The 25162-nt window shown below is 40.1% G+C and overlaps 1 protein-coding gene across 3 annotated transcripts in view; it reads right to left on the bottom strand.

The window, feature by feature from the left end:
• The window catches only part of NBEAL1 (neurobeachin like 1), a 116208-nt gene that overhangs the window by 72466 nt on the left and 18580 nt on the right, over positions 1–25162 (bottom strand). For 2 of the 3 annotated variants that reach the window (XM_087885142.1, XM_087885140.1), the window contains exons 3-11: positions 18352–18443; positions 13745–13906; positions 12843–12924; positions 12170–12297; positions 11061–11143; positions 8970–9055; positions 6543–6849; positions 4102–4208; positions 956–1042 (exon numbers count right to left, since the gene is read on the bottom strand). In XM_087885142.1, the coding sequence (XP_087741268.1) occupies positions 956–1042; positions 4102–4208; positions 6543–6849; positions 8970–9055; positions 11061–11143; positions 12170–12297; positions 12843–12924; positions 13745–13906; positions 18352–18443 (1134 nt within the window). The remainder of the gene's footprint in view (positions 1–955; positions 1043–4101; positions 4209–6542; positions 6850–8969; positions 9056–11060; positions 11144–12169; positions 12298–12842; positions 12925–13744; positions 13907–18351; positions 18444–25162) is intronic. The other variant, XM_087885143.1, reaches the window with a different exon arrangement.

Raw genomic sequence — 25162 nt, 5'->3', positions numbered from 1 at the left:
ATATTAGAATTGACTTTTATGCAAAATGTTATTATAGCAATAAGACTTATATACCGCTTTACAGTGCTTTTACAGCCCTCTCTAAGCGGTTTACAGAGTCAGCATATTGCCCTCAACAACTTGGATCCTCAGTTTACTCACCTCCAATGGCTGAGTCAACCTTGAGCCTGGTGAGATTTGAACTGCCAAATTGCAGGCAGTCAGCAGGCAACAGAAGTAGCCTGCAGTACTGCATTCTAACCACTGTGGCTATTATGTTTGATTGCTATTACATTTTTAAAAAAAATGGAGTTTCACATGCATAGTTTACATTAACTTTTAACTATATGCAAACTTCTTATATTAAGGCCTCTAGATCTTTTTTTAAAGAAGAAAAAAAAGAAAAAAAAGAACTGACATTGTTCAGTTCTTCATAAAGGAAACATTAAAAAATAAATCCATCAATTACGTCTCCCCTCTCAGATTCAGACTGTCCATTGAAATATGAACTCTGATCTTTTGGCAATAGAATCAAGATTTCAAATCAAATTCCAGAGATACCAGAAAGCCCCACAGCTTGTTACACCAGAGTGCACAGACAGACAGATGAAAGGATGGGAGGGAGGGGAGAGTCAAGAAAGGAGGGACAGGTAAAAAAAATAAAAACAAGAATCACCCAGTTGATTGTTTTCAAATTTGAATTCCATTCTTGGACTTCACTTTTCTCAGTTTTAGAAAAAACACATGGAGTATTATATGGATTAGATACTTCATATCTCGAAGCACAATTAATTTAGATTTAAAATATGGGTTTGGGTTAATTAAAATAATAAATTTCATGTGAATACTGCATGTGAATATATCAAAATTCATCTAGTTCTTTCATATTCAAAGTGAAGTCCAGGAAACAGTTCATAACCACCTGCCATGGGGACCTTGACTTCAGCTAAGAACAGAATGGAACTGCAGGAGATACCTGTTCCTGATTCATTTCTGCCAGCAATTTGTTGGCATGGTCTTTCTCATTCTTGTCTGCCACCTTATTGTTAGCATTTAAAAATAGCTGTTAAAATGGGAGATAAGAATAATGGTAACAGAAGTGTTAGTTAGCTCACCACAGCCAGTGTAATAAATTCATAGCTTTCCTTAACCTCAGTATCTGTATATTCTGAATTTGGCAACTTTAAGTTGTATGGACTTCAGTTCCCAGAATTTTCCAGGCAGTGTGGTAGCTGAGGAATTTTGAGAGTTGAAATCCATGCATCTTAAAGTTGCCAAATTTGAAATGCAATGGCCTAGATGCATTGGGCAACAAACTTCATCATCTCCAATCAGCATGTAATGAGAAAGAGGAGATGTAGTCTAACACATCTAGACAATCCAAAATTGGAGAATAAATGCCAGGGACATCTCTTCACATCAAATTAATGGGATATGGAAGACACAGTTGCCAGGGGACAACGGGTTGCTGACTTAATGGCACTGTGCCTGAGAGGTAGGCTATGAACTAAAGGCACAGCAAATGTATTAACTGATTTTGCTTGCCTGGCTGACTTTTTTTTTTTACCTTAAGGAGAGATTAGTTGGTATCTGAAAGAATGTTAGTGAGATTAGCTCAGCATTTTTTAAAAACAAGTAAAAGAAATCTTCATTGAAATAAAACCCTAGATTGGTCCAGCACTTTTATGGCACCAGGATGAAAAACAATGGAGGAGAAAGTTTGTTCCAAGTTCCTACTATCCCCGTGGTCAAAATATTTAAATCTCTTCATTTTCTTTTGTCAGAATCCAGCCAACTCGAACTATATTTCGAAATGCATGTTTAACATAAGCTTAAAACAAAACATAACTTACATGTTGCGTGTATCCCTACAAATTACCAGAATACTTATAGCAAGTACTGTAAGAGTTCTCTTTGCACAAAGAAAATAATTCTAGGATTGTTGCTCTTTTCCAAATGAGCTCACAGCAAAATCAAATGTGAGGTGGCAGTCCTCAAGGACCCATTGAGATAGAAAAGAAAAGTGCCAAAATCTGGCATTTCTCCTCTTCTCTGTCCCTCTAAGCAATATACATTATTAATAACAAACTTGCAAATAAGTCCTGTGTCTAAATTCAGCAGGTCTATAGAAAATATTGTTATTGTTTTCAGCAAAGATGGTCGATAGAATGGTTTTCTCCAGCAGCTTTTCTTTTTGACAAATTATTTTTATACCTCTAGCGATCTTAACCATAATTAAGGTTTACAGTGTACTTACAGCTAATACATATTTAAAGTTTCCTTCTGCTGAGAATTTGCAATTCCTTGTTACTTTTTAATTTCATAACTTAGTTAAGGGAAGATATTAGGTAAGTACTAGCCATAGTTGAAAAGGGAAAGGGTGTTAGGTTATTTTGCCTCAAAACCAGCAAGCTTTGGTAAAATGACCTGCATGATTTTTATGACATATTTAGATTCTCTGGAATGACTGAGAAATTAGGAGAACTACTAGTATGTGTCAGGTTTGGACAGATGTAATCAATAGGCAACACACACAAAAACCTAATGCCATGCTGCCTTTCTTCAAGGAAGAAACCCAAGAAGAGATAAATATGGTTTCTCAATGATCTCCCAACTATGACTGGCCAATCTTGATATATTTGGGATTAAAATAAACCCACGCAACATGGGTTATGAAGATTAATCACCCCATTCCCCTATTCATGTGCAGAATGCAACATGGATATGAAGCATGATTAACCTATAGATGTTTACCCCAATCCCTTATATATGGTATATGCAGTTGTGCAGCAAAACACATACTTAACAAAGACTTTTGAAGTAAAACCCTAAACCCAAGGGAGCTAATTATAGGGGTACATTATCTGATTATCTCTAATTTTAAATTCAGTTATCTGCATTAGATTGAACAAGTTCATAAACAATGCAAAAATAATGACATTGTTAATAAAATGCTGAAATAAATTATGGTTTTCATTTCATGATAGATAATGGATTGCATATCAGAACTAACTATATTGTGAAGGCAAACAGATTTTTTTTCTCACACAAAATAGAACTAAGGCCTGAGTTATTCATGTCTGCCCAGAAGTCCTATTGAGTGAGAACAATATTAAGATGACAAAAGAGCTGAAGTTCCTCATTTATTTGGTCTTTAGAAAGACCAAATTGCAACTTCAACTCTCCATTTAAGAAGATCCTTTGGAATTTATGTTCAACAAACATAATGCTCTCCTGATGGGGTGAAAATTTGGTCCCGATTTCCACAAAAAATGATGCCATTTGTCTGAACTATGCAGAGACAGGTATGGTATCTGATCATCAATCTTTCCACATAATGTGGGAGACAAATTAACAATCTCTTGATACAAGTCACTTTTCCCTCCCTGTGTCAGCCATTAGTATGTATTTGAATGTGCTTCTGCAGCATTTGTCCATAATTCCATAAAGCAACTGCATCTTATCCTGGAATTGCATAGCTATCTTCCATGGCTATAATATGATTCCAGGAAAAGATGCACTTCATTTAAGAAGCTGCCTATAGAGCAATGTGGGCACCAGGGCACTTAGCACTTTTTCCTCTTCAATTCTGAAATACTGCACAACCCTAGTCCTCTAGTTGTAAGATCTTTGCATGGCCTTCATTATCCATCAGTGCCACTCCAGGTTTTCAGACAGGAAATCCTATTATGTACTCTTCTTTCTTCTTTTCTTCAATATTAATACCCATGTCATCATTATCCATGTTTTGTCCAACGGGGTGACTTCTAGATGAATTAGGCTTCAACCTATATAATTCCCATTACAACTTGTGCAATTGAAGGTTTTCTCAATTCATACAGCGCTGCAGTTAAATAAAAAGGATATATAAGGAAGGAATCCTTTGTGAGAAGACTTTAGTATTCATACTCTTCCCTGCTACTGGTGCTTTAAGGACAAGACACTCCTCTGAAAAACTATTAAAAACTAGGTCACCATAGAAGAAAGCAGGATCCACTCTTTGAACTAAATTTAATAAAGAATCAGATTTGCTCCCAGAATATAACTGAAATGGTTCTGTTAAAACTAATCAAATGGATGTCCAAAAGATTATGAATATATTTCTTACAATCTTTTGTTTACCTTGCAATTCTGCAGCAGTCGAATAAGATGCTCAAAGCAGTTACTATTAAGGAAAATGGCTTGCAGAACAGGCCGATCTGCGCAGTCCAACATAGCAGTGATTGCATCTTAAAAAGAGAAAAACTAAAAATCAAAGAGGAAAGAATCATATCTTAAAATAATTACATTGCTTTAGTCTCCCTCCAAAGGAATTTAAGTAATTTGCTAAGAGAAAAAAAAACAGGAAATACTTTTTTACCATTAAAATTATGTTACTATTTAGAAAAAACTCTAATGGATCAAAAAGATATATCTTCACCTCTTACATTGGACAATCAGATGGCTCAAAGAAGCCAAATTGGGATATAAAGGCAATAGCTAATTATGTAGGAGTAATATTTATATAAATATTTATATAAAAGTATTATGTAGGAGTAATATTTATATAAAAGTAAGGAATGAATATACAATTTTTCCTACCACCAATATGGAATTGTACTTTTAAAACAGGTTTGTTTACTAACAATGCAATTAATTAAAAAATTATATAATTGATTCACATCAGTATACAGCGTCAAACTACCTGCCTTCTTTAAAAACGTTGATCTATTTTTTTATTATTTAGCAGAAGTAGTATAGTATTAAACTGGTCACAGGGAACGTCAACTTCAAACCTCCATCTGATTAGGGTTAATGAAAGAGAGTTGCAAATATTTTTTTTTTTCAGTTTCTGTATCAATCTGCTGCCATCTAGTAGTCCTACAGATTTTGTAGCCTAGAAATAACAGTTTTACACTTGAACTTGGAGTTCATTGGAAGATTCTGGACATTTTCTTTCATGTCAAATTACCTCACCGATGCAGTGACATCCCTATGTATATTGTACATTTTTTTAGATTTCAAGGCCAGAAATCTAAAAAACAATATGAATGATAGAAGCCTGCATCTCTCTCCTTTAAGATCTCTAGAAAGTCAGTCAGGATAAACAGCAGAACCAGACTAAAGCTTATTAGGGACAGATCCAGAAGAAGTAGAAGGAAACTGTTAAGTATCTGGGATTCCTCATTAATGCTCTAACAATGCTAACAATGCTCTAGCAATTTCAGGCCAATATAAATAGAAGAGAAGCCAGAAAGATATAGCTGAAGGACACTCATTCTCCTGAACTTTCTTTATCCTGCAAATCATGCCAAAGAAAAGGAAATAGCCATCAACTGAAGCTGCCTTCTCAGTATCACTGCTTTAAAGAAGTGCAAGAATACAATTTGTTAAAATCCTTAAACCAGTCTGTCAAAGAATTGTTAAACGCCTGTGGGAAATCTTTCTGCCTAGAGCAGGGGTGTCAAACTCAAGGCCCGCAGGCCGGATCCGGCCAGTGGGGTGCTTAAATCCAGCCTGCGGGGCTGGCCTGGAAATATCAAAGGACTAGCCTGCAGTGCCTCCGACGTCCAAAATGGGCCACGTGCAGCCCCCCGTCCCCCGCTGCCCATTTTTGGCCTCCATGGTTTCCTGCACCACTTTGCCGGCCAAAAATGGGCTGCATAGAGACCTCCCGCGGCCTCCACACAGCCCAGTTTAGGCCTCCCCGGCCTCCAGTAGCATTCTGCCAGTCAAAAACGGGCAGTGTGGAGGCCTCCCGCAGCCCCCCTGCTCCCACCATTTTGGCTGGCAGGGTGCTGCAGGAGCCTTCTGTCCCGTCTCCCCCCACCCCACCCCAGCCTGCAGAGGAGAACTACAATGCTGATCCAGCCCTCGAAGAAATCCACTTTGACACCCCTGGCCTAAAGAATAGGTGTTCTATTTGCCTCTTCTGAGTGAACTTTGACAAAGAATGTGGAATACTTAGCTGATTACAATTCTTGCAATTCTAGTAAGCCAGTCTAGGGATATTTAGTCTGCACTGAAATTATTTAAACAGATAGAAATTGCACTCACTCCTCAGTCAGGACCATTAGCTGAAGCTCATGAAAGAGATACTTGCTACATTGGCATGGTTAGTCACCACTGTAGAGTGCTAAGATCCTTGAACACACCACTTGGTTCCTCTCACTAGTGATGTTCTCTTAACTACCCAGGACCAATTTGTCTAGTGTGTCATTTAAAACCGGGCCCTGGGTTGATATTCCCTAATAAGCCAGAAATCATAAAGCAAAGGCAAACCCTAGTTTACAGTCCTAGCTTCTAATTCCTGCCCAGACAATATAATTAAAAAAAGTTTCTTCTTTAATTGTTCACCTAGTTAAAAAAAAAAAAAAGAACTGTGTGCAGAGTCTACATGTCCTTGCAGACAGCATGCCCCCTGAAAAGCAGAGAAATTATTTACTGCACTGGTTACTGAAGAACTGTCATTTTATTGTAGCTATGGACATTTCAGCTGCTTAATGTTGCTTGTTTTATTTCAAAAAAGTTTTATTTCAAAAGCTGTCCTGCCCTTCTCTTCCCCAAAGGATCCTGTTACTCACTCAGCATTTGAATCTGCAGTGCAATGAATCTGCTTTCCCACTGACGGGACCTTCTTGAGTTCGGCAAAGCCTCATGATCCGAGTTCAGCAGCTTGAAATAGTTCTCCAGTATGGTGCTGGTTTCCACTTGCCGCTGGTCCGAACTACTAGTGAGAAGAATGTGCACCACTTCTGTCAGGCACTTCAACGTCAGCTCGGCCTTCCTGCTCACTTCATCTGGGTCTCTGTTATCCCACATATCACAATCTGCCAGGACACGCATCAAGACTTCCATGGTGGCAGGAGAGATGGCTTGAAGAGCATTTCTCTAAAGTTAATAATAAAACCGCTTCACTATCAAAATAATCAGGAACAATTCCTTTTTAAGAAATATACGTAGGCACAAGAAACAAGTTTGAAATCATGTGTCTTGGACAAAAAGAGCAAGTTAATCCTGTGGTTGGATACGAAAGTACTTTTTCCTTTGATAGTGGAATCACATAAGAACTTATTGAAGATGTGTTTTGTGTTTCACCCTAACCATCAAACATGCTCAGATTGCCTAGAACCGTGATGGCGAACCTGTGGCACACAGAGCCATATTAGTGGGCATGCCAGCTCAGCTCTGGGGCGCATGCGCGTGCTGGCCAGCTGATTTTCGGACCTTCTGGGCCCATCAGAAGTAGGGAAACAGGCTGTTTACTGCCTCTGGAGGGCCTGGGGAGATGGGGAAGGCCCGTTTTTCTTTCTTACCTGGCTCCAGATCCTCTCTTATTTGTCTGGGAAGGGCGAAAACAGCCTTTCCCACTCCCTTGGAGGCCCTACGGAGGCTGAAAGGGTCCATTTCCCGACTCCCGGTGGGACAGGAAGTGATGTTTTTTGCTGTTCCCAGCCTCCAGGGACTCCTAGAGAGGCTCCTAGAGACTGTTTTCACCCTTCCCAGATAAATAGAGACGATCTGGAACCAGGTAAGAAAGAAAAACGGGCCTACCAGGCCATCATGTGTCAGGAGCGGGGGGGGGGTTGCGCACGCATGCACGTGGGCACATACACGTGCAACCCTCCCCCACCCACCCCTCTCCTGGCACGCGATGGCAAAAAGGTTAGCCATCACTGGCCTAGAATTTTATGGCATCAAAATTTGGTGATAATTGCCAAGCAGAGGCAATGTTTTGCTACTTGTGGGTAGGAAATGAAGCAAAAATTGCATAGTATCTTAACTGTTAAAAAAATATAATCACAAAAGAAAGAAAAAACTCACAAAAGACTCCCAAAATTCCATGTGCCTACTGAGCCATGTGGTACCATTACTCATATGCTTGCTCCCTCTCCCTCTCCCTCTCTCTCTCTCTCTCTCTCTCTCTCTCTCTCTCTCTCTCTCTCTCTCTCTCTCTCTCTCACACACACACACACACACACACACACACACACACGTGCACTAAGGGTCAGAAGAAAGCTTTTCTCATGAGACATCTTGGAAATTCAGATAGTTAAAGAAAATAAAACACACATAGACTGCCTAACTAGTGGAACTCAATATAAAGTCAGTTTCCCATGTTCCCATAGCTGAAATGCTTTCCACTATAATAAGTATTAACCAGAAATGTTACATTTTCAGTCTATTCTTGTAGAAAAATTCTTAATATAAAATTGCACATAGCTTTACACTACTTTGCTACTTTCAGTACATTATGCTCACCAATCTCAGGAAAAAGCACACGTTCTTCCTCTTTGAGCCTAATGGCACTATTTTATTTACTTAAGATATTGTCTCAGTCTAACCATCTTTTAGGACAAGCTATTTATAACGGATTTTCATTAATTATACATCTTTGCAACTGGATGAAATCAGATTGCATAAGAAAAATGGAAAAGAGTCAGTTTCGTTACTAGAACATCATAAGTAGCATTGTTTTAATGTTAAACTGAGTCCTGATAAGAAAAATAAGATTAAAAATATGATTTTAAACCAAAGCATATTTGAATTCTAGCATACATACAATATATCTATGATTTTTCTTACTTTTCTTCAGAATAGTTTCAGCTGCTTTGTCATAAATTCAGGCAGCAGGAAACAAAAATGTGGTGCTCAAGTATTGTATGACAGACTGATATAGACTCTCTTTTGTTATTTTAAGCAATTAGCACATGGGATTTTGACCACAGGTTCAATCACAGCATGTTGGGCCATTTTGTTCATCTTCTTTGCTCAGTTCTGTCTCCATTGGAATGGATCTTTCTCAAGATATTAAAGGAGCATGAGTGCATTTTACCTCTGAACTACAGTCTGTCTCATAAAACAACAATTTCATTCCACCTTGCTTATTTCTATTCCAAATTCTTCACTTTTGGAAAGTGTCATAAAACACAAGCCACAAAGTGATGATGCAATACAGATATAAGTCCCACATCCCAATGATTAAGAAAAGGATATTAACTTCTTCTCACCTGCCCACCAGCCACAATAGCTCCAAAGAGATGTAACAGACAACATTTGAGGTTCTCTTTGAGATGCTCACTTTCTTGAAAACACTCTGAAAACAAAGAACAAATTCCTTGTGTATGAACTTTCAGCTCACAAAAATCACTACCAGAGAAGGAATTACAGGTTGCAGCCTTTCATCCTACACTGCAGCCAGGAGAATCCAATCCTCCCAAACTGGGCAAAGCAGGCACAACCGAAAAGCTAAGAGATAAGGTTGAGCTTGGCTATCTCGTCCTGCAAAAGAGATTCCTGCTCATTCTAGTGGCAGCTTACACAAAATATGGGTTTTTTTAAATCAAACAGTGAAATGTACCTTGACTATACTAGATAAGTTTGGAAAATAAGATTGCGTTAAATATTAAAAGTACTTTAACTAGCTAATATTCAGATTAATCTTATAAGATATTGGCCCACTTTTCTCAATGCTGAATGAAATAGAAAAATGAGGTGCAGTGAGCTTCAGGTCTACTCTCTCACATAAGAAGCCATTTTAACCATAGTTTAGTAAAATGTAACTAAATTGGCCACCATTATAAATTAGAGATGTCTTTCTCTCCTAATTGTAGCTAAGACTATCTGGTTTTAAATTCACACTGAAAGGTGCAGTTAGTCTGGAACCAAAGCAAAAGACTCCAGATGCTTATTCAAAATGGTATCATTCAGATGCTTTGGAATCCCAACAGGCCCAGCCACCCTGCTCAATGGCCAGGGATTGTGGAAGTTGTTGTTCAAAATCAGCAGGGTGTCAAACAAAGTGATAAAACCATTCAAAGGGTTACACAGCTTTTAGATATTTAAATAAAATATGTTGAACATAATGAAATGTCTAAGTAGCCATAGATAGTTCCCCATATTATTTTTGGGAAGGCTAATGTTTTATGGCAAACTGGATGTTGACTCAAATTGCCACTGAAAAAATCATTATAATGTATCTAATCTTAAACCTTACCTCATAGAAGGCAATTACAACTGACCTAAAGAATTTTTGCTTAGTAATAAACATTAACCTGGGAATTGTTGCCATAGCAATAGCTTGACCCATAACCTAACTGCTGCCAAAACTACCACAGATTATTTTTTTTGGAATTTAGCATCCTGAGAAGTTCCCAGTAATGGCAGAAACCTGCACTATTAAAAAGTCACTATTTAGTTTTCAAGAGAGAGGTGTAATCAAATGCAAACAAGTTTTGAAACAAAAAGAGCATTCAAAAGCTTAACTGTGCAAGTTAAACAGCATAGAGAGATCCACATTAACGCTGAAAGGGATTTTAACTCATAAATAATAAAAATTCATATTTTTTGCCTTTTGTAAACTACATCCCAACTTCAACAGTGATTATAGGTTTTCCCCTCAGAAATGTATGGATCTTACATTTCAGGCTTGATTTCAAAGGAAGAAATATAGTATACTCAATTACTTTCAAAAAGTGCTGTTATTACTGTGCCAATAACTTGTGACAGTCATTTTTGCAACATTTTCCACAATGTTTAAAGAACCGCTACACTGGCTTCTGAGTTTTAGATGATGAGTCGTCTTCACACTTCATGAAAAACCACTGTTCTTGGTGGCACCTATTTCAGATCTAAGGTGTTTTAATTAAAAAAAAGAGCAATTAAGCCAGTTGCAAATCTGTGACTCATGACAGATCCATTAAGAGGGAAAATAAAAGACATGCGACATTTATGATTCATATGCAGACAGGTTTCTGGGACACCTCTTGTGAGCTCTCAAAAAACACTACCACATATAGACGGATGTGTGCTGTGATGTATCCCAGGACCCCACCAGGAGCGGAGGAGGCTTGGGCAAGATATTTTCTATCACAGACATCCCAGGACAATGCTGTAGCATTGAAAATGCACCTTTATTATCCAGAATGCATCAGGTCAATAATAAATTGCTTAATTACTTATCATCTTCAAATTACTGATAAGCTCAGAGAACACCAGGACCCCACACCTTTAAATGGAAAACTATGGAACAATTCTTATTTCGGAAAGATTCTCACTTTAAAACAATTCTGAATGGTAGGAAATTATGATAAAGTACTCACGGTAAAAGAAAGGGACAAATTCCACTGTGAGTAAAGCTGGTTTGTATTTTTGTCTACTTTTTTCAACTGTGCTCAGAATACGCCTACAATATATTAAGAGAGAGAAATCATATTCATTTATAATAAAGCTTCAAAACACATTTTAGTTATACCAAAACATAAGTTCATTAATAAAACATTGATTCTGTATAATATTTATTTCACATGACATTCTTAAAATACCCCTTGGGTTGTTTTTATTTCTGCATCAAGCCGAAAAATATAAACTTTAAGAAAATGTGGCTTTAACAGTGCAACTTTTATAAATATATCTGATCTTATTTACATAAAGATTTATATGATCTGAAGAGAAACCATAGTATTTAGAAAAACAATGGGCTTAACTGATCTTTCCATCTCCTAGAAGTGATGGCTTCTTCCGGATGATAAAAAAATTATTACACCAACTCCTATAGCTGTAAATGATACTGTATAAGTACATCTCCGTTTAAAAAACCCACATCCAAAAGAAGTCTTTTCCTATTGAATCTTCAGGATGTGAGCCATACATACAAGGAAATTTTTAATTGATTTCTTTGATTTGATTTATACTCTGCCTTTTGCTGCCATTTTATAATTAGTATTCCCTTCTGCCATTTTAAACGTTTTAAAAGAAGCCAGAATTAAAACATTGTTTTAATTTATTGTTTTAACATCCTGTCTTATTCCAAAATGGGTAACCATTATTTTCCAGACTGAATATCTGAGTGCAGCATCAGATAGAAATTTGAGTATTTTATGACATAATCTGTTCAAATTTAAAGAAAGATGAGGTCCATCTAATCTCCTTAATAGCATAAACTGGGTGCAGCCTCTCATTCAGTCTCTCCTGTGGTGGGTGATACAGAAGGGTCCTGATGCATCTGACTGGCAGGCTTATACTGTATTCTGGTAACATATCACAAGTGTAGACAATTTGACGGGCAGGATTACATGAGGCCCCAATCCCCTTGTCTAATCAATATATTTTCTACTTAGTATTACATTTTGTGGGATGATATATTTTGCATCTTTACTTTAAAGAGATTAAAATAACAAGAACAGAGCGTTAATATAATATTCTCACATACCCTGCAATTCGTTGCCTCCAATTCCTATATGGATCATAAAGACTTTCACAAAAAGCCAGCGCATGTCGCACAAACTCTTCTATAGATGTTTGATCTGCCACTTCTTTCTCTTTTGTTTTAGTCTTTAGCTAAAGAAGTAACAAATAAGTTTTTCATCATAGTGTAAAACACTCTAGAAGTGTTTTACAAACATTTTAATGGCTTGAATTAAAAACATTCGGTACATCCTCAGTTTGCTACCTATGTATAAATGTATCCGCATTGCTTGTTCAGCAAACCTAGCTCAAACAAACCACAAATTATATGTGAACCAACCCATGGCATATGATCACTATGAACATATATAAGAATGAAGAGGTTTTTAATCCTACTTGTTTTGCTTTTCTGTTTTTAGCTATAACACAATCAGACAAATGTTTTGATCCTAAAGGCCGCATTAGTCATGACCTGGTGAAGCACACACCAAAAGGAGAATAATAACACATTTAGGCTACCTCCACCTCACTGAGTTCCCTGCCAGCCAGCCAGTCACTTGATTCAGATGTATGTGGCTGCAAAGGCTCTTCTGAGGATCAACTTTAGCCTCAGTTTGCTCCCACTGCTTAACCCCTTTAGAGTTCTAATAATCTGGTCATGCAATGGTCATCCTTCTGGTCATTGCATATTCACTTACCTGCTGAATGTAGAGTGTGGTCATTGTAATCACATGGTTAATATAGGAACAAGTCCCAATCTCTTCCACATTATCTAAATTTCTGAAACAGAATGAAACACGTAAGAGGTGAAGCAATTGTATGATAGAAGATGACTGATGGAGAGGAATATCTACAGAGATTTCCAAAATTATTCTTACACAAATGTTTAAATATTCCAAAATGCCAAGTATGAGGTGCTACATGTTTTAAAATCTCACTTTTTTCCCCCTAATAGAGTCTCAAAATAATCCAGAGCAGCAAAGTATATAGATCTAGACAATGATAATATGTAAGCTTAGACCTGATATAGCAAATGTGCTAATATCAGAATGACCAGTTATATTTTCAATAGCTGAAGCCACATATTATGCTAACTATAATATGGTTACTTCTGGCTTAGAATGATATATCATCCTAGCTTTGAAAGCAACTTATGGCTAAACATGAGTTAATATGAGGTGGTTCCCATTATGCCTTCTTCAACAACCCACAGATAAATCAAATCATGACTGAACATGATTTTTAAAATATTTATTTTGATTGGACACAGCCAGGCGCTCAACAACGTGGGCAGTTCACAATATAAAAACAAAACAGCAAATATACAAACCAGATAAAAGCATAGCAATTTTGATAATGTGAATTCAGTTACCATAGGTATAGCCAATGTTGTAACTCCCATACTAATTTGATGCTATACTTTCAAGAGAGAAAAAGAGATAGAGGGGAGGGGGGGAAATGGGAAGAATACAGAAAGAGAAGAAATTGAGCAGGTATACTCGGAAATCAGTAAGCAAAAAATCAAAAGAAAAATAATGGAAATAGGATATATCTTGACACTCCCTGCATTTTGAAAAGATAATTAGGTGAAAAAAGATACCGGCAAAGAATGATGAAAAACTTGACTAAGAGAAGTGTCAGTGCTTGTTGTGGCTCCTCCAACCCTTCTGATAATTTCTGGACGCAGTGCAGCAGCTGGAGCCTCAAAACTTGAAGAATGTTATCAGGAAGCAGAGATATTCCAGGGGGAATGTCATCCACCCTAAAATAAAGCCAGTAAATATGAGAGGCAAAAAATAACAGTCATTGACATAATTGTAGCTTTGGACCTTCTTAGCTACGACACTATTTTCTCCAGGTACAATCTGCCTGCATAACAAGGTCTCTCAAAAGCTAAAAAGAAGTTGGGTTCCAGAATATGACCTTAGTGGCAACCCCCTCATCGAGCAACAGCTTTCCCCCTGAAGGGAGGCCGGTTCCCACCCTTCTATGCTTTACGAGAAAAGCTAAAACCAAAGCCAAACCAAAGTAAAGCATAGAACCCAAGTCTGACCTCATTCAGAGTAAAGACTTGATTGACCCCCTAGAATTAAGCTGAGACTCTGAAGAACTGTGAATTCAGGCTGGTATTCACAATGGTATGTTTTTAAACTTTATATTCCAGTTTTGAAAACCCAATCAAAGAGAAAAGCAGAGAACTTGTATGACTTGGCAGGGGATAGAGGGGGCATTTTTTGTCAGAATTCCAGTTTATTCCTCCAGACCAGGTGCTTGATTTTTTTAACAGTATTGTAGATATTTATTTTAATATTCCTTGACAAAAAGTTCCAATTTCTCAGTCTAAACCACCTGTCATATTCCTAACAGTGGTATACTTAAAAATAGTAATGATAATAATACTTAAGCACATTTGATGACTGGAAATACATTGAGGATTGCAGAAACAGAAAATAATTACAGAAAATAATTACAGAAATTCTTCCACTATTGTATAGATCTTCTATTACTCCTCTCAAGATTTTCCTCAATGTTTTTCCCGACTGACTCTACATCTACATGGTAATTCAGAGCAATTCAAGTATAACACTAGATTCCTCGTGATTAGCTAACCTCTAAACAAAAAGGTTGCTGTGGATTACTGCATTTCTATGATCATTTTATATGGAATGAGATTCCGAAACTGAGATAAACGTCTCTATTATTAGAGTCACCTTAATAGCTGGCACGCCTACTGTTTAACACAGTAATTAGAAAAAAGAACTTGACATATTCTTATTTACTTCCCAATAGAAAAACTCTCCCCTGCAGTAAAACAAACAGATTTGCACCAGATAGGAAGGTTTTTACCTTTTCCGATATAAATAAAACAACATGCCAAAGGAACTTTGGAACATGCAAAGGAGAAGAGGAGATCAATCTTTCATGTTGCACCAGCACAGCTGCCAAAAGACTGATTGTAATATAGAGTGCTTGGCTTTTCCTCAAAAGAGAAGCAAAGCACCATGAACGATTTTGGTCTATACATTCTTACAAGCTTGCACCTTCCCAGTGAATAACATTCTTCCTGTAATATAACACAACCTTGTTTGTTGAGTTACCTTGAGAAAAAAATTGGGCGAGAAAAAAATATTAGGAGAATGTCTACAAGACAGGGTGCCCTTAAGTCAATTGGCTTCATCCTATGCTTTTCAAATGTAATGGCCAAGAAAAACCTCACAAAATCCTAGAACTAAAAGGGAACCATTGAGCCACTCAGTCCTGCCCCTTCCTAGGACAGTCTCCCAACTCGAAATATTTTTGATGGGCAGCTGTCTAGCCCCTACTTAAACTTGTCCACTGTTCATTGTCTCCTTTAATAGCTAGTTCCCCTGTTGAATTACTCTTACTACGGTATTAGAAAGTTTCTTCAACTGGAATCTTCTGTAATTTAAGATTGTTCCACATCCTGCGTTCCAGGATGAAAAAAGAACAGGATCTTCTTCCCTGTTACATTCTTTCAGTTGCTTAACAAGAGCTGCAATATCCTCCCAATCATCTTTTCTCAAGGATCAACAGTTCCTTCTGTACCTCCTTGTTTTTCCTTCCACTTGTTTCAATTTCTTTAAATATTAAAGTGTGATGCTGGTGGCTCAGTGGCTAAGACACTGAGCTTGTTGATCAGAAAGGTCTGTAGTTCAGCAGTTCGAATCCCTAGTACAGATCTCCTGCGTGAACAGGGGATTGGACTAGATGACCTCCAAGATCCCTTCCAACTCTGTTACTGTTACAAATTAGACACAGTGACTTAATGTGTAGATCTGACCAATGAAGAATATAGTGGAACCATTGCTTTCCATATTTGGGGAACTTTACTTCTACTGATGAAGCCTAAAATTGCCTTTACCCAATCCATTCACACAGCTCACCCATTATCAACTTGTGGTCAACTATAATTTCTAAATCCTTCATACTTGTATTATTACCCAAGTCCAGTAACCCTCATCCTATACCTATGCAACTTATTTATTTGATAACTCTCCATTTGCCTTTATAAAAAATTGCACCTGTTATACACACACAAAAAGGTTACCAGGCACCCAATATTATTTTTTAAAAATACACAACCATTTTTAGCAATCCACGTCCTCCATTTCAAATCTATTTTTAAATTCAGTATTTTACCACTATTATAAAAATGCATCACCGATATGGGGTGATATATTCCAAAATATGTCATTCTCAGTATAACTGAATACTAAAATGATAGCACCTTTAATTGAAAACACATTCCATAAAATACATTATTTTAGAGAAGCAATTTTATACCATAATCATCTTCACCTTTACCTCCCTAGATATTTTGTCTTATAGATCAGTAAATTCAATCCTGTCAATATCAAAGAAAAACTCTAGATTTTATACTGAACACTTAACAACCCTGCTGATAATCAGATCTATACCTTGCATATTTTCTCCCTTTTAATATTTTGTTATGCTAATACCTAAAAACTCTATTAGTTAAGAAATGACAAAACAATGCAAGCTTAATCAAAAAGGTATCAACCATACAGTAAAAATCCAAACTGATTTGTAGGTCTTCAAAATTACTATTGCTTTAAGAATATGTTAAAATTAGTATTGTGGTACAACTGAAGAATTCTGTGACCAGGAGATTGTAAGTAAGGATCCACTAACTGCTCTGTTCAGTTCAATCTCCTAAAGTTGATTCAAAGAATTTACCCTCTTTTGATTGTACTGCTACAAGGAGTTCCCTCAGCAAAATGTTGCTAATCTTCATTCTATGTTCAGTATCCTGTTTTCACTTGAGTCAAACAATGAAAATCCATCCATGATTATCAGGCTATGATTCTGCACAGTGATACAAACTGGTAATTTTAGAGTTAAGACTTCATGGTCTAAGACACTCCCTGTGTAGCTGGACTACTGTTGTGCTGCATTTCAGGACATTCCTGATCACTCTACTGGGGACCAGATTTCTGTCCAAACTGCCATACAACTCCATGTCTTTACCACTGAGTAAGCTCCACTAGAGACCACAGGGACTGACCTTTGAACAAGCACACAAAGAATTCATTCTGCTAAGAGAATGCATTATCTAAGGCTAAGTACATTCAAAAAGCACATTCCAAGGTCATTTCCTGGTTTAGAGCAAACAAGAATGTTTACTTGACTCTATAATTTAACAACTCAAAGCCCATTTTTGAAAAATGTAAGCTAGGACAAGAAATACCAGTGTGGAACAAAGGAAGAATATCCTAATGTAAAATAAAGTTGATTAATACCACAACTTTACCTTGGGGGACTGCTGATTTTGATCCTTTTGCCGACTGTTGACCTGTAAGGTATGAGATGAATTGGACTGGAACTTTTGTGTGTCAGGTTCCAAGTATACTTTGGAGGAGAACAACAGCTTAGGTCTTCAGGCTATGTGATGTTTGTGCATTTTGTGTGTATCAGGATCAACATACAGGGGGCCATGAGCTATCATTTGTATATTCAAATCTGGGGATAGTATATTGATGCACATGTGCAACCCCTCCCCCTTCCCCAACTAAATTTGGCAACCAACAGAAAGCCTTGCTCTCCTGCAGGTCTTCTGCACTGAAAAATCAGCAGCTAAGATTTAAATTTTGGCAGCATTGTTCCATTTACTGCTGCTCTACATTTTAGATTTTCATGTGTCCATGAGTGTCCATGGAGGGAGGAATCAAAATCCCCAAGATGATGTGTTCATGGTCATGATAAAAGCTCTACCCCTTTTGTACATATGGCAATGTATCTCTATGTACAATTCAATCATGATACTAATCCACCACCTTGCAGGTCTAATCCACTTACATCATGGTGTGTTTATATGTGTATGTGCGTGGAGTCACATTTTGAGTTCTTCAAGAGAAGTTAATATAAAATATGATTTAAAGAGATAATAGAGTTAAGATTAGAGTAGCTTGCATTTTCCAGAAAGAGCATTAAATGGTGAGGAAAAAATTAAAGAAGCACAAAATGTGGGGACGTTATATATTTTATACATTTTATCAGGATTTAAGAGTTGACCATCAGATAAAAAGATGTGCTGAATTCTTCACTCTGATTTGTGCTTTCATTACAGTATGTGTTTGCATACTAGATAAAAGTAGTATCACAAATATTTTTATATCTATTTAGCCATGTCATATATCAGATCAAATAAGATCTATTTCAACATACCGAGTTGGCAGTTTTTCGAAGTCCACATCCAGAAACTGCTCATAGCTAGAAACAAAACTGTCCAACCATAGCTTCAAGTAGTCTGGATCTTTCTGTGAAGAAAAATAGACTGGTTTAATATATTGATTTTTTTTTTAATCCCACAAATATTTGAACATGTTTTTGTACCTTGCTGTATATTCTTTCTGTACTTCTGACATGACTAATTTAGATGTTTCTCGTTTAATCATCAATTCAGATAGTATATGTTCATGAACTCATGAATTCAGCTCAATTTAAAAGAAACTTTACATTTTACTCCAACTGAATAAAGTTGGGAAAAGGAGAAGCTATTTACTAAATTGAGAAAAACCTGGTCCAACCAATCATTTAAACAAGACATGAAGAGTAAAGAGAAAGGCGCAGGTATCAGTGGTAGGATGTGTACATTAAAAAGACACAGGTTTTATACCTATCCCTTAAAGCAGTTTACAGAAAATTAATTGGAAAAGACTTGGATATCAGAGAGCTACAGCCAGCAACATACTGAGTGAGATGGATCAATGATTTGATTCACTGGTCTGCTTCATAAAACAAATCCAGCAACAATGTGATGTGTTTCAATCTGGCTTTATATGTTATACAAACTTAGCTTCTGCAGTCTACACTAAATCAGTGACTAGTGTGAAGAGCGAACTGCAGTTTGCCTAATAAATTATGATCAAACCTTGTAGTGTGAAATCTAAATCAAGTAAGATTAAGTAACTATAGGTTTAAGATATCCTTCAATATTGGATCATGCTTATCAAGGCATTACACAACTAGTTTATAAAAAAAGGACGTTGTCTCACCTGAACGTCCATTTTCGATGCGCTGCGACTCCAATCCATGGACGGTAGCTTCTCCTTAGTTGCTAGGCAGAACTGAGTGCTGATCTCCTTCCTTCAAACTAGCCACGCCCACGCTGTCCAATCAGCCTCCAGTCTTTCCTCACGAAGGCGCAGGAACTCCGAACCAGAAAAATGAACACAACTGTAACAAGTCCAAATCTAGCAGAAAGCCCAAGGGTGGGTATGGATTGGAGTCGCAGCGCATCGAAAATGGACGTTCAGGTGAGACAACGTCCTTTTTCCACTGCGCTGCTCCTCCAATCCATGGACGGGATGTACCCAAGTTCATTGCTCAGGGAGGGGGCTGTCTGCTCTCAGAGTCTTGGGCAGTGGCCACCTGTTGTAAAACCCTGCGACCAAAGGAAGCTTCGGCAGAAGCATATGAATCGATTTTATAATGTCGAATGAACGACGAAGAGGAAGCCCATGAAGCCGCACAGCAAATATCCAGAACTGAAGCCTGTGTGGCCCAAGCCGCCGTGGCGGCTGCACTCCTGGTAGAATGAGCATAAATGTGCGGAGGACGAGGTCGGTCCTGAACCTCGTAGGCGGTCGCTATGCAGGCCTTGATCCAGCGAGCTAATGTGGCTGTCGATACTTTCCGACCCATTGATGAAGGGTGAAAGGAAACAAACAATGCTTCGGTTTGTCTGAAGGATTCTGTACGCCTGATATAGCGACGAAGTGCCCGACGAATGTCCAAAGTGTGCCATAGAGTCTCTGATGGATGACGAGGATTCGGACAAAAATTTGGTAGTATCACCTCTTGGGTTCTGTGGAACAGAGAATTAACCTTTGGTACAAACGCTGGATCTAACCTCAGCACAACCCTGTCACTGTGAAAGGTACAGAGTTCTTTGCGTATGGACAGAGCAGTGAGTTCCGACACTCGCCGAGCGGACGTAATTGCTAGGAAAAAAGCGACCTTAAAGGTCAGAAATTTCAGAGATACAGATGCTAAAGGCTCAAACGGTGTAGAAGTCAAAGCGTTAAGAACTAATGGCAGATCCCATGACGGGTACCTATGTACCACCGGTGGGGAGATGTTAGTGGCACCGTGCAAAAACGCCCGAATTTTGGGATTTAGCGAAAGTGAGCGATGCCGTTCACAGGTGATGACAGTGGACAGAGCCGCCACCTGGCGTCTCAACGTCGCTGGGGCAAGACCTTTGGTAAGACCGTCATGTAAGAAGTCCAAAACCTCAGGGATATCCGGAGAGGTCGGGTCCACATGGTGCGCTAGACACCAAGAAGGCACGCCATGAAGCCTCGTAAATCCGTGTCGTAGAGGGGTGCCTGGCTGATTGAATCACAGAGATGACCCCAACGGATAGTCTGTCCTTTTGTAACTGGAGGCGCTCAAACGCCAGGCAGTTAATCGTAGCCAATGCGGATCTGGGTGGACGACAACCCCGAGTTAGCAAGTCCGTCCTGACAGGTAACGTCCAAGGTGGAACAATGGAAAGTTCTAGAAGGTCCGTGTACCAGGGTCTCCGAGGCCACAGCGGGGCTATCAGCAACAACTCTGCACCCTCTCGGATCAGTTTCCGAATCAAGCGAGGGATCAAGGGAATCGGGGGAAAGGCATAAAGAAGTCCGGTGGGCCACGGGCAACGTAGCGCATCGCTGCCTTCTGATCTTGCGCTTGGGTAGCGTGAGTAGAAGCGGGGTAGTTGGGCGTTCTCGGGAGTGGCAAACATGTCCACCTGAGGCTGGCCAAACTTGTGTGTCAGCTGCTCGAAGACGGTTTGGTTCAGGCTCCACTCCGCTGGATCGATGTTCCTCCGGCTGAGCCAATCTGCAACCACGTTGGACTGTCCCGAAATGTGGTCTGCCACCAGAGACGCCGTGTGGAGTTCCGCCCAGGCTAGCAGTCTCTCGGACTCCATCATCAAGGTCTTGGAACGGGTGCCGGGGAAGACCGGGGAACAGGACAGACGTGGAATCTGTTGGGCGGGATGGAGCAGAATTCGATGTGAAGACCTTGTTGAATCGTATGACGGATCCACACGTCCGTTGTCGAGAGGTCCCACTGGGGGTGGAAGTGCTGGAGTCGACCCCCAATAGGACCTGGCTGGGGGGCGTCACTTGCCCCTGCGAGCTGGGCGGTAGCTGGAACCTCGGAAGGGGCGTTTTGACTGGCCCTGGCCCCTGGACCGGTCTCGGAACTGTTGTCTGTCTGCGATCCTGTCTGAAGACTGGAAATATGGCCTCGATAAATAGGGTCCGCCTGACCCTGAGTAGGCCCGAAAGGGCTGACGCTGAGAATAGGGTGTGTATCTCCTCTCAGTTCTATGAAAGGAGGACGGGAGGACTTTGCGTTTGTCCTTGTCCTCAACCAATATTGGTTCCAGCGCGGCCCCAAAGAGAGATGGAGCTGAGTAGGGGGCCGACGCCAACTTCCATTTGGCCCTGGCATCCGCCCTCCAATTACGGAGCCAAAACAAACGCCGATTTGTCACAGATGATGCCATGGATCTGGAGGCGAATTTCGCCGCTGTGAGAGATGCATCGGCCGAATACTCCGTTGCGGCCACTAACTTATTAATGTCCTGATGTAGCCGTGTATCATCAGGCGGTAATCTTTCCTGTAGTTGTCTGAGCCAGATTAAAGCGGCGCGGTTAAAAAAGGATGTTGCTGTGGCAGCCTTTATTGCCCAAGCCGCAGCTTGGTGCGCTTTTCGAAATCCGAGCTCCATTTTACGGTCCTCCGCTTTGAGACCATCTACGATGTCTGAGGTCAGCAAGGAAGAAGTGGACAGGCTGGCCACCGGAGGATCAATGGAAGGCAGGGCCAGCGCATCTTCCAGTTCTTTCGCGGAAGCATACAGCCGTTTGTCTATGCCACTGGGTGAGGATAAGGAGCCCGGCTGGCCGAAGGCGGAATTGATGACATTTGAGAATAACGGAGGACAAGGGATGACCTCCTGATCCGATTTTGATACATGAAAGAGAGCATCATGTGGAGTTGATGATGATTGAGAAGCACTATCCGACTGAACCTCCGAAATGCCAAACTTTGTGGTAATCTTGGCTTTATGGAGAAGTGATTTAAAGACGGAAGGACGGAAGAGACTAGTGAAAACAGGCTTATCTGGTGGAAGGCCTTCATCCTCCGAAAATTCCACATCCTCAGGACGAATCTCGCCTGATTCGAATTCATCAGAAGAACCCTCGTCAGTCTGGTGAGTCGTGAGATGCGAAGGTCTGGGTTCGGCTCGAGCAGGAACCGGAGGGTCAAGGGAGGGAAAATTGGTCCCCACCGCCCCCTGTTGTATACCGGCTGCCAGTATCTTGGCTAGCGCATCCGATAAGGCTGCCTGAAAGTTAACAGGATTGTCCGGGAGCTCTGGTCGAAGACCGGCAGCCGTCGGTGTAAAGGTCGCTTCGGGCATGCGCCTTTGAGCCGACAACCCTTCGGGGGCAATTTGGCTGGACACATCTGGCAGTGACATAGAAACGCCCTTAGAATGGCGAAGATTGGAAGGAGCATGTGACACCCTTCCCGCCCGAGGAAGACCTCGAATGAGAGTCTCTGGAGAGACCAGTCCCATCCTCTGCAGCTGGGGACAGTCCCTGACTTGCCAATTGCTGCTGGGCTCTCTCAAATTGTTTTTCTAAGGCCTGATGTCTGCGCTGTTCCACTTTATTAGGTCCAGCCTGAGAGACCTGGTGTTTACGTTGTTTTGTTTTGGCTTTCTTTGTCCTAGCCTGTTGTTGAGGCTGCGGAGGAACGTAGTCCAATTCAGAATCTGAAGACAATGGTATATCCGCCATTGTAGTGGTCAACTACAAATAAGTCACAAAGGTACTTTAATTGATGACTAATTAACAATGTCCTTTCAGGAAACCAAAGCTCCGCAAGGGAAATGTGTCCTTTTACGTTGCCCAGAATAGGCCCAGAAGACGCTGGGCTCAACTATAGGGCAGAAAGGCCTCAACACAGGGCGGATGAAGGGCGAGGATGAAAGGGCCGCCCGTCTTCAAATTTGCCTCTAGAAAGTGGGTCAAAGGCTCAGAAGCCGCTGAGCTCAAACCCGCCGAGTAAACAGATTTTCTGACAGCGGCAATACCAGCAAGGCCGCACCGGAGTCAATTACTGTGGACTCACCCAGAAAATGGCCGCCGTTCGCTGATCTAAAATGGCGGCCGTCACTCCAAAGATCGCTCTGGCGGGAAAGTCCAACTCAGTTAATGGCGCGCGAAGCGCCTCACAGCTGTTCGCTCCGTGCCCCCAGACAACAAGAAAGGAGCTGCAAACGTCCTAGGGCCGTCTAGCAGCCAGTCCTACCGCTCCGAAGCTGTCCGATGACGAACTGTAAGACCTCGCGGATCCGCCCGGCTGGGTCGGATCCGGAAAGCTGCTAGCGCAAATCAGCTGGCAATGACCGCGGCTTGGAGCCCCAAGCTCGCGCGCGCTCCGTTAGCTTCAGAAACTATGCCAGCTCCAAAGGCTTGCAGGGACAGTTCCACACGGATCCGCCCAGCCGGGTCGGATCCGGAAGGCTGCTAATCTAATCCAGACAGCGGGACAGCGGCCTGAAGCCCCAAGCTCGCACTCGCCCCAGCAGCCTCAGCAATGCAATCCAATAATAAAGGAAACCAAGAAAGAGGAAGGAGACAAAAATAAAAAAACCAGGGAATTAAGGAAGGTAATTTAAACTGTAGAGCACTCAGAAATAGCAGTTCTCACAGCAACTGAGTGAGAAAGACTGGAGGCTGATTGGACAGCGTGGGCGTGGCTAGTTTGAAGGAAGGAGATCAGCACTCAGTTCTGCCTAGCAACTAAGGAGAAGCTACCGTCCATGGATTGGAGGAGCAGCGCAGTGGAAAAAATAACAGCACATTCTTAAACCATTGGGTTTCTTCTCTACAATAATTTTCTTCTGCTTATTATTGCAATTAATTGGATAAGCAGTTCACAAAAATCAATATAGATTTTGCAATTCCAACTTTCAATATCAGATATATTTTGTAAATACAACCAAATTTATCTTTTCTAGAGAGCTTCTGAGAGTCACTTGCTATAAAATCCTTCTTCTGCACACCTTGGCCCAGCATCTAAACATCTTACAACATGAATTAGGAAAATTCCTTAAACATGGTAACACAGTTATTTTTTTTTCCTGTTGGGGAATTTAACTAGTGGTAAAAAGTGGACACACTTTCAGTATCCATGGAAATAAAGACTGTCTCCCAAAATCAGGAACATGAGAAGCCATTAAAGCTTCATTCCAAGGCAAAAATATATCTTGAAAAATCAGACTAGGAGGGTGACTCAGTTCCAGAGTAAATAGGCATCCATTACTAGACTCTTGTGATATTTTTAAAACATTTGTGTCTTTCCCGATGACAAATCAGTATATATCCAAACGCAATAACGAACATGCCAACTCAGAGAGCTAGAAAGTTGCCTACATTACAATGTCCTCTCACAAGAAAAGCCAATGATGCAAGTGATTAAGCTGCTGTCTTTTTTTGCTATAAGTTTTCTTGGTTTTGACATCACAAACCTCTCCATTTAAAGGAAACAGCTAGGAGGTTTAGTTGTTCTATTCTTTATTATGTAGCTCCAAAGTTATTTATGTTGCTCCAGTCAAAAGGGCATTGAATTATTTTAACATCACGGTAAGCAGTCAGGAGAAAGCCAGTTTGGGCTACTGATTAAGACATCAAGCTAGAATAGCAATAGCAATAACAATAGCAGTAGCACTTAGACTCATATACCACTTCATAGTGCTTTGAAACACTCTCTAAGCAGTTTAGAGTCAGCATATTGTCCCCAACTATCTGGGTCCTCATGTTACCATCCTCAGAAGGATGGAGGGCTGAATCAACCTAGAAATCAGGGACTGAGTTCTAGTCTACTTTAGGCACAATGCCAATGACTTTGGGTCAGTCACTCTCACTTAGCCTTAGCAAAAACAGACAATTGCAAACCA

The sequence above is a fragment of the Pantherophis guttatus genome, chromosome 1 (genome assembly GCF_059756535.1).
Source record: "Pantherophis guttatus breed Tessera chromosome 1, ASM5975653v1, whole genome shotgun sequence".
Taxonomy (NCBI): Eukaryota; Metazoa; Chordata; class Lepidosauria; order Squamata; family Colubridae; genus Pantherophis; species Pantherophis guttatus.
The sequence above is the reverse complement of the archived record's forward strand: the minus strand, read 5'-3'. Positions and strand labels throughout refer to the sequence as shown.